General features: G+C 42.2%; 2 protein-coding genes across 2 annotated transcripts in view; one reads left to right on the forward strand and one right to left on the reverse strand.

The window, feature by feature from the left end:
• Window positions 1–8,580, forward strand: part of tmtops2b (teleost multiple tissue opsin 2b) — a 47,628-nt gene extending 39,048 nt beyond the window's left edge. The window contains exon 4 of the mRNA XM_021597939.3: window positions 8,365–8,580. Coding sequence (XP_021453614.1) covers window positions 8,365–8,580 — 216 coding nt within the window. The remainder of the gene's footprint in view (window positions 1–8,364) is intronic.
• The window catches only part of LOC110520551 (beta-galactoside alpha-2,6-sialyltransferase 2), a 129,418-nt gene continuing 121,219 nt past the window's right edge, over window positions 2,551–10,749 (reverse strand). The window contains exon 6 of the mRNA XM_036975116.2: window positions 2,551–5,288. Within this exon, the coding sequence (XP_036831011.1) occupies window positions 5,041–5,288 (248 nt within the window). The 3' untranslated portion in view covers window positions 2,551–5,040. The remainder of the gene's footprint in view (window positions 5,289–10,749) is intronic.

Raw genomic sequence — 10,749 nt, forward strand, 5'->3', positions numbered from 1 at the left:
TTTCTATAACACTTTGGTCATGATGAATCCCACACTCTCTCTCTCCCTCTCCTCTCAGCCTTTGCTCAAAGCCCTCTTGGAAATCTCAGAAGACAACTTACAAGTCGTCCAACTTAAAAAACGTGAAATGTTTCCATTTTAAAGGCAGTGTTGTGGCGCTGTGAATCTCCACCCTACAGAAAAGGATGCGAGTGAGAGAGATATCAAAAAACATACTGTGGAGGAGGAATCAAGTTAAGCAATGACCTCCAAAACAAACTCTTTCTCTTTGTTGTCTGGCATGCCAGTCCATACAGAGATGTCTGGCATGCCAGTCCGTCCATACAGAGATGTTGGTTGTCTTTATCCCCCTAAACACCTGCTAGAAAACAAACATAGCCCCCTTCCACCCAACCACCTACCTGCATCAGCAAGTAAACGTTAAATAAATAAATCATTGGGAACAGTATCAAGATTCCACTACCGTTGCCAAAGGCATTGCATTTGATCAAGGAGTGCTTCTACAGAACATATGAAGATGCTAATAATAGCTGCTCTCGTTTCCAGCTGCATGGAATTTCCCTACGCACACAATATACAGTAGAAATATTGGACATTTTTCCAGCATGGTCTTTTTTTTTTTTTTTAACTTGGAGCTCTAAAGACTAAATTACAGTTAAGTACAGTCAATTACAGAACAGTAAAGTACAGTATACATGGAGAATTTAAACCTCATAGCCCTGCTCCGGTTAGACTTGCATGCTCTGTCCATTGGAATATAAACAAAGTTATTACAAATGAATTTCATATTTTTTTGCACCATCACTGTGTCACAATCACAAGCGTAACAGTTACAATTAGTTAGGGTTGCAATGCTACCGGTAATTTACCAAACTTACTGGATCTTTAGTCATTTTGGTAATTAACAGAAAATATGGCAATCGTAACTTTGGTAGTTTATACCATGTAAAAATGTATTCATATATAGCATTCATTTATTATATCTGTGTCTATATCATCCATGAGGTTCTAGTAGATAGACCAGATGGTTCAAGAGAAAATAGCCCAATTCATGAAAAAAAGCATCTAAGCAACATGGGAGTTCTTCAATTAACTGCAACTCTTCCATTTATTGACTTTTTACACAACTGCCACCAGTTTGACACCAAAACATGAACAAATACGTGTAAAAAACGAAAAAGGAAACTTCATGCTAAAAGCCTCATATTAAAACACCAGTGGTATTCACCAAGTTGATGGTTTATAATTAGGATCATGTTTTACAGCTGTCATCATTTTGAAAAATATCTTATTTCATTATTTTAGATATTTTACATGTGATAAGGCCACACAGAGGGCCAGAGATAATTACACCCATGATTTTCTGAAGTACCCAAATTAGCCACTAGATATATTGTGAAAGAGTACATAAACTCTTTTTAAGATACCAAATTCTGGTATTTTACTGGAAAACTTCAAAATATTCCAGTAATGCACCCTCCCCTTGTAACCATAGTTACAGTTGATGATTTGTAAACATCAATAATAAACAACGCATGGAGATGAGTCAGAGATGATACTTCTGATATACTGTGTGTAAGAGACTCTTCCAGCCTTGTTTCACTCAGTTAGATCTCTCAGTGAGAGGTTGGCCCTAGGCGATCATATGACACAGCGGTGTGTCTGGCTACTCAAAGCCAATATTTTCTTTCCATCAGGTGTGATATTTTGCTTGCCTGGGGTGCCAGTGTAACAGTTATTCGGAACCACGCTTGCGTGCTGAGTAACCTTGCCTGAGACCTGAACTTGCGTTAGCTCCCCGAACTACTGCCAAGGCTTTATTTATTTTTATTTAACCTTTATTTCTACAGGGAGTTCCATTGAATACAAAGGTCTCTATCCAAGGGAGCCCTGCATGAACACAATTTATAAAAAAAATGTACAACATTCAATGTAATAAGAACATACAATACTACAAGAAATTCAAAAAATTGCAAAGAGCCATCAGAGTTCCCCTCATACCGACACAGCCTTCACATCACAGATTTAAAACAGCTCTAACTAATGGTATTCCTGTTCGGTCTCTCTTCTATCACCTGAATACAACAGTTGCCTCGGTTTATCCCAAGCAGCGTTTGTTTGCCATGTGTAGAACTGAATCAATTCCTTTATGCAACCCTGGTTAAGCATGGTTCCTGGAGCAAGGGCATAGCAACACGATACAGAATAACAAACGCTAACACACATCTCTTATTTGCATTATGTCACTGACTGCCAATATCAACCCCTTCCATGTTTCCCCTGGCCAGGGAATGGTCACTAGCTGGCCGCTACAGAGAGAACTACAGTGACAAATAGGTTAGATGGACAAGTACATGATCTGTTTGTTTTCATTGGGTCAGCTGGGGATAAAGGTGAGGCTTAGTAGTTGTAAGCGGATTTGTGGTTGGAAACAACTGAGCCTCCATTGTCCATTCCAGCATGGCCAGATATTGATCCTACAGAACATACTATTAGACTAGGTCTCTGAGAAATCCCCCATCTCCTTTCCTTTCCTTTCCTTTCCTTTCCTTTCCTTTCCTTTCCTTTCCTTTCCTTTCCTTTCCTTTCCTTACCTTACACACACACACACACACACACGCGCACGCGCACGCGCACGCTAGCTGAAATATACTGTAGGCAAGTCTGGCACAGAGTCAGGGTAAATAACAAAGCCATTAAAACACAAAGTGAGTCTGGAGATATTACTGCTTGAAATCCCTGCCACGATAAGAAATGTCCCCCGGCAGCGCACCAGGGCAGGCTACTGCAAGCTCAGGCAAAATAGTCATTTCAGACCAATATTGGAGTATTGAGTCAAAATGACAACGGTAAAGACATAATGAACGATAGTCTCAAGGTAGAACTAGACTACGCTCTGCTGTATGCCTGGGAGGCAGTCTAGCTACTGAACCCTGCAGACTGAAACCCTCATTCTCTTGACTCCATCAAATGGCACACAGTCAGAGTAGTGCTCGTAGAGAGAAGTGCCCTAAGGAGAGGTTTGATTACATTCAAAGTGACAGGTCAATCAGCGCAGTAGCTACAGCTGCTTTTAAAGAGACGCCAGATTGCCTTTTGGCATGGGGTGGACACTGGACAGTATGGGAGTTTGACTAGTGATCTCCTACTCGCCACTAACAGAACACAGGACGGTTTGAGCTATGGGCTGATTAGCAGGCTTCTTTAAATCTCAGCTATTAAACAATGAAATATGCAACAACAAGTTCAACAATGACACTGCAGTTAAATGGATGGCATATGTGAATAATCAGTCTGAAGGTGTTTTGAAAGGCAACCCAGTGTTCTTTTGGCCACTAGGCACAGGGTTATAGCTGTTTTGAGAACATTTTGTGAGTCCCTTCTCTTACCCCCAGCCTCTCATAATTTGGTGTACTGGATTAAACCTAAGAATGGGCATCCAATGTTTTTTTCCAGGGTTTGGTACCCAACTACCCACCAGACATGCCTTTGAAGTGGCAGCCTGTCATTAGCCAGTCTTAAAGTGCTAAGTGGGGAGTGTGACAATCTGTTTATTGGCAACTGGTCCGGTGGGGTCAAGCTTGGTGATTGGACAGGAGAGTAACAAAGCGCAGTAGCAGCAAACAACACTCAAAATCATTGACAACAACAAATAAGAATAGAAAATAACATTTAAGGAATGTCAAATACAGCAAAATGTGACAGTTGTAGATCAAAAACAATGTACCTCCATCTTGGTTGATAATACTTAGAAGGCAAAAAGGGTTTGGTGTAGTTCCAGTGTGCCTGTATGTACAGGTGTGTGTTGTGTATGTGTAGACTTTGAGGTACATTTCCAATACAACTTCAGGTGTGTTACATGTTGTCGGGAGTGTGGCTGGTGGACGCAGAGTTTGTACCTTTTCAAAAGTGTGTGTTCGATATGGACGTGTGTGAGACATTCAGTGCGGACCACTGCTCATTTTCTTAAACATTAATTTACCACCCCATGAGAGTCATAACCCACCATTAAAAAACACAAACACCCACCATTAAAAAAACTGTGGACTGTCCTTTTAAGAAAGAAGAGCAACCAGAGCTCTGGAGAAACAACGCTTCACAACAGCAAAAAACATCCAAATATATCAAAAACGTTTCTCTATCTAAAAACACTTTTCTATTGCTACCCTAGACAGCTCTTCTCTCTTCCGGCTCAGCAATGGCAGAGATAGAGGTGGTCATATTGGGCATGTCTTGGGCTTGTTAACCCTCTGAAGAGGGTTGAAAAGTAGCTGATTGAATGTAATCTGATTACAACAACTGGTAACTGTAATCAGTTACGTTACCAGCAAAAATACTATCATCAGATTGCAGATACTTTTTGGATTACTTTTAAAATTAGAAAGGATGTTTGCGAAAAAATACATTATGACACCTTTCTGTTTTCTCAGTGACATTCAATTAAGCATTGAAAAAAAGGGGCAAGGTTAAGTTTGTTCCACCTGAGCGAGTCTGACCACAAGTCAGAGACCACTATGATGACACACCAAATGATGACCACCAATCAGAGACCACTATGATGACACACCAAATGATGACCACCAATCAGAGACCACTATGATGACACACCAAATGCATTTGATGAATATTTTTGTCTTCTTCTACGTAATCCAAAAGTAACTGAGCGTAATCAGATTAGGTTACGGAGTTTGGGTAATCCAAAAATTACATTACCGATTACAATTTTGGACAGGTAACTAGTAACTGTAGTTGATTACATTTAGAAAGTAACCTACCCAACCCTGCCTCTGAGGAAGGCAAGGTTTTGACCGATGTGGGTTCTGTTGATAAATCCTGATTTATGTAGTTAGACTAGAGCTGTACCCTTCAGTTTGATCCCATCCCACACAGAGGGGCTATGGCTTAGGTTCTCCACTGCTCTACGTGGTTCTACATGGTTGCCTCTGGATTCCCCCTAAGGTCAGAGTCCAGAGGGTTCTTATTGCACCGTTTTCCCTTAGACGCGTGGAGTCATGGTGGTTCCATGTGTGGCTTCCTAGTTCAGAGTTCACAGTTGACGGTGTTGAAGCCGGGGAGGGTGACACGGCCCTTCCTCTTCAGGTCTCTCACAGGGCCTGTGTTGATGCGCTGCACCAGACTCTTCTCATAGAGCAGCGGGTGGTACGCCCCCAGGGTGCATGCAGCGTCGTAGTAGCGCTCGTGGTAGTGGCACAGGTCTGTCTGCCGCAGCGAGGGGATGTACTCATACACATGGACCTCTTCGCACAGCGCCATCATCAGGAGGATACCTGTGATTACAACGACAGGGCAGAGCATGAGGGGTTAGATATTCTAGCATACACAGTTACATATTCCACAAAACACACAATCCATTAAGCTTTCCCAACATTTTGTTTTGATCGACTGAAAGTCATCTGTTCTTTAGAAGAATCGATTGGTAGGAATTTTAAAACGTGCATTTTTACATACATAGACATTAATAAAATCAACTATATATGTATTGAGCTTGTTTGATGCTTTAAGCGCACTGTTAGATGAAATGAGACAAATGACTCAAGAGGGAGCCAAAGATCAAGATAAGCAGAAGAAAAAAACCTAACCAGATTATCCTCCTCCCGCTCCTATTGGCTTTCACAGATTCTGCCTTCATTCTCCTGAAGTTGTCGGTTATAGGCTGCATGAGGAGTCAGCAACCTTTCTCACCTGGAATGCCAATTTATCTTACCATTTCTACCTTCCTGCGTGCCAGTTGTGGCACATTTTCATGGAACAGTTTCATTTAATTTATAATAATGCCTTCGTATCTCAAATTCATTGTCATGAAAATGAATGAAAATCATACAAACCTAAAAAGTAACGTATTGCCAACTATGTATAAATAGCCAATAAAGCCAACAAATAAAAACATTGCAGACTGCAGATAGAAAATATCCTGATAAAAATAAATATCCTCTAAAATCACATTGGCTACACATGGCCTGTCTGCAACGAACATTGTATCAACTATTAACTTGGGTCTGGCCTAAAGCTGGTGCTAGCTAATTTATATTCTGGGCCCTCAGTTTCCTGAGCCAGTGAGCTCGTTACAGACACAGCTGTAGGCTATTTGCGCAAGGGATAAGAGGTCATCAGGGGCCTGTTTTATGATGTTTCCACTGGATCAGTGCATGACATTATTCTCTTTCATGCTGAGTGGTTATTGAAAGGGAGAGAGCTGGAAGGATGTTTCAAATACATTGAGGAACTGTTGTAATTCTCAATGGATGTAAAAACAGACTCTGAGAAGCTCCACAGCTCATTAGTGGTGGTGCGTTAAGCCAATCAGAAACATCATCAGATCCTCAAATGGACACTATAGGTTTACTTCTATGCGTAATCAGGGGCGTGTCCTTACTCAACAGAAGCGCTTCAAACAAAAGACAATGACTAAATTGACAAAGCTTGTAAATGGAATGAAATAAACCAAAACTTGTTTCTCACAAGTGTAGCATAGGTTGTGCACTCTGAAAAACAATGTGTCCCCTCGGACAACAAGAACAGTAAAATACCGGAATAATAATATATTGAATGCATTAACAGAAATGACTGTAACCAAACAAACATTGTAGATTAGAAGTTAAAGGAATTAAGTGAAAAGTTTGGACACACCTACTCATTCAAGGGGTTTTCTTAATTGTTTTACTATTTTCTACATTGCAGCAGCAGTAACTCTGGGTCAAAGTTCTTGACATTTTCCGTATTGATTGACCTTCATGTCTTAAAGTAATGATGGACTCTTGTTTTCTTTGCTTATTTGAGCTGTTCTTGCCATAATATAGGACTTGGTCATTTACCAAATAGGGCTATCTTCTGTATACCACTAATCACTGAGCCAACTGATTAGCTCAAACGCATTAAGGAGGAAAGGAATTCCACTTTTAACAAGGTTAATTGAAATGCATTCCAGGTGACTACCTAATGAAGCTGGTTGAGAGAATGCCAAGATTGCGCAAAGCTGTCATCAAGGCAAAGGGTGGATATTTGAAGAATCTAAAATATAAAATCTATTTTGATTTGTTTTAACACTTTTTTGGTTACTACATGATTCCATATGTGTTATTTCATAGTTTTGATGTCTTCACTATTATTCTACAATGTAGTAAAAATAAAAGAACACCTACTTATTCAAGGGGTTTTCTAAAACTTTTGACCGGTAGTGTGTATATATACACACACACACACACACACACACACACATACATACATACATACAGGGACTAGAGTCTGGATACCCCGAAATCCATCCCCGTTTTCACAGTCCTTAGTTGATCATTTTCTCTAAATCTAAATGCAAAGATTCCAGCCAATGTTTTAAGTAGGCAAAACTGTCATTATCACTTTCACAAGATTTGTAGTAATCTGACATTTTAATTATCATCAAAACCAATGTAATAGCGAAGGAGTGTCTTTGATTTGATGGCCTGCACATTCGAGTTCGGCGCCACCAAACCGTTGGACCTAATGAGGTGTTTCTGTGCATGAGCTTAGCTAGCTAAAGTGTGATCTGGGAATTCTGTTGGAGAAGCAGTTTCTGCCTGTCTTCACACTGTACTGTCTTTGATGCTATACTGCTGATGCAGTGAGGTCCGTAGAGGGGCTTTTCCTCTCCGTCTACCTCATTTCCTGTTTAGCTTTGAGACATCAGAGAGAAATGTGACAGGTCAAACTCAGGGAACGGATACATTTGTCCAACCTCTCGTGGGAGGCGGAACAAAGGTTACACCAACTCACTCTGCGGGCGACCGTTCCACGACCTCTCTTGCTAGTGTGTGTTGTTGCTATAGACACAAAAGGGAGAAGGTCACCAAATAATCAAAGTGCAGATGAAGTGTTATTTGCCAAGAATAGAAGTGACATCATATCAGCACTCTGTTCATACAACCCAGAGAAATTGCATGATACAGGCCATAGAACCATCAGCTGCCATGGTAACATGGAACAATAGAACCATCAGCTGTCATGGTAACATGGAACAATAGAACCATCAGCTGCCATGGTAACATGGAACAATAGAACCATCAGCTGTCATGGTAACATGAAACAATAGAACCATCAGCTGCCATGGTAACATGGAACAATAGAAACATGGAGCACAAAGACAATGATAAAGGATCTCCATGTACGAGTCCTGGTTGGTTCATGCAACCAAAATGAGCAAAAAGAGAAGATGGATAATTATGTTTTTTGCTTCTCATTGCTGTAGCAACAGCTTTCCCCTCCACCTCTTCCTTCTGTCCTGCTCACCTCACCCCCTTCTGCCATATCTGCCCTACCTGTTCCCCCTCAAATCTCTCCCTCCCCACTAATGTCTCCTCCCTTCCTCAGTTCTACAGGTGTTTCCTGATCCTGTTCCGGTGTGACCGGCGCTCCACGGAGAACGGCCTCTCCTCCATGCCCTCCAAGACCACCGTCATCCAGCTCAACCGGCGTGTCTACAGCAACACGGTGGCGTGCACCGCCCAGGTCTCCACTGGTATCCACAACCATGGCTGCAGCACCCCGGCCACTGAGCGCAACAACCCTCCCGAGGTCACTTCCTGAGCAGGCACGCCGGGATGACCAACGGGGAAGAGTGAATGATGACCGTTGGATGATGATGCTAGCTAGCTAGCTGAGCGGTGTACTGTGCAAACCGATCGACCATCACAATGTGAACGCTCCGAGCCCCATGCATAAATACCCTCGGGGGGTCTCTCCTCTGCTCGTGCCCAGCCACTTCGATTTGTTTACTGATCGCCGTGTTTACCTGTGCATGTGTGTGTATGTGGGAGAGAAATTGTCCATGTGTGTGCAAGAGAAAGTCAGGTTATGTGAGTGTATGGGGGATGGGGCGGAGGGTGTAATATAGTGAGCATGTGTCCTGCATGCATAAGAGGAAGTGTGTGTATCTCTGTGTATGTGTGTGCATGTGTGTGTGTATGAATTCTGTGTGTGGCTATGAATTCTGTGTATGTGTGTGTATGTATGAATTATGTGTACTGTATGTGTGTGAATTATGTGTGTGTGTATGAATTGTATGTGTGTGAGTATGAATTGTGTGTGTGTGTGTGTGTGTGAATTATGAGTGTGTGTGTGTGTATGAATTATCTGTGTGTGTATGGATTCTCTGTGTGTGTGTGTCTGTATGGACTCTATGTGTGTGTGTATGAATTAATGTGTGTGTGTGTGTGTATGGACTCTGTGTATGTGTGTGTGTGTATGGACTCTGTGTATGTGTGTGTGTATGGATTCTGTGTGTGTGTGTATGGACTCTGTGTGTGTGTGTGTGTATGGACTCTGTGTGTGTGTGTGTGTGTGTATGGACTCTGTGTGTATGTGTGTGTATGGACTCTGTGTATGTGTGTGTGTGTATGGACTCTGTGTATGTGTGTGTATGAATTAATGTGTGTGTGTGTGAATTATGAGTGTGTGTGTGTGTGTGTATGAATTATGTGTGTGTGTATGGATTCTCTGTGTGTGTGTGTGTGTGTGTATGGACTCTGTGTGTGTGTGTGTATGGACTCTGTGTGTGTGTGTGTGTGTATGGACTCTGTGTGTGTGTGTGTGTATGGACTCTGTGTGTGTGTGTGTATGAATTAATGTATGTGTGTGTGTGTGTATGGACTCTGTGTATGTGTGTGTGTGTATGAATTAATGTGTGTGTGTGTGTGTATGGACTCTGTATGTGTGTGTGTATGGACTCTGTGTGTGTGTGTGTGTGTGTGTGTGTGTGTGTGTGTGTGTGTGTGTGTGTGTGTGTGTGTGTGTGTGTGTGTGTGTATGGCTCTGTGTGTGTGTGTGTGTGTGTGTATGAATTATGTGTGTGTGTGTGTATGGACTCTGTGTATGTGTGTGTGTATGGACTCTGTGTGTGTGTGTATGGACTCTGTGTATGTGTGTGTGTATGGACTCTGTATGTGTGTGTGTGTATGGACTCTGTGTATGTGTGTGTGTGTATGGACTCTGTATGTGTGTGTGTGTGTATGGACTCTGTGTATGTGTGTGTGTATGGACTCTGTGTATGTGTGTGTGTGTGTGTGTATGGACTCTGTGTGTGTATGTGTGTGTGTGTATGGACTCTGTATGTGTGTGTGTGTATGGACTCTGTGTGTGTGTGTGTGTATGGACTGTGTGTGTGTGTATGGACTCTGTCTGTGTGTGTGTATGGACTCTGTATGTGTGTGTGTGTATGGACTCTGTGTATGTGTGTGTGTATGGACTCTGTATGTGTGTGTGTGTATGGACTCTGTATGTGTGTGTGTGTATGGACTCTGTGTATGTGTGTGTGTGTATGGACTCTGTATGTGTGTGTGTGTATGGACTCTGTGTATGTGTGTGTGTGTGTGTATGGACTCTGTGTATGTGTGTGTGTGTGTGTGTATGGACTCTGTGTGTGTGTATGTGTGTGTGTGTATGGACTCTGTATGTGTGTGTGTGTATGGACTCTGTGTATGTGTGTGTGTGTATGGACTCTGTGTATGTGTGTGTGTGTATGGACTCTGTGTATGTGTGTGTGTATGGACTCTGTGTATGTGTGTGTGTGTATGGACTCTGTGTATGTGTGTGTGTGTACCATTTGATGTCACTCTGCTCTATTGACAGTCTGCTTGTCTTGGTGTAAATACCATCGCTCAACACACTGGCAAACCACAAAACACACAGCACTGCCCAAGTGAAAAGCTGTATCTCTGTAACATTTCACCCCCCCCCCCCCCCCTCTCCCCACACACA

The sequence above is a fragment of the Oncorhynchus mykiss genome, chromosome 3 (assembly GCF_057628025.1).
Source record: "Oncorhynchus mykiss isolate SJ-2025 chromosome 3, ASM5762802v1, whole genome shotgun sequence".
NCBI classification, from domain to species: Eukaryota; Metazoa; Chordata; class Actinopteri; order Salmoniformes; family Salmonidae; genus Oncorhynchus; species Oncorhynchus mykiss.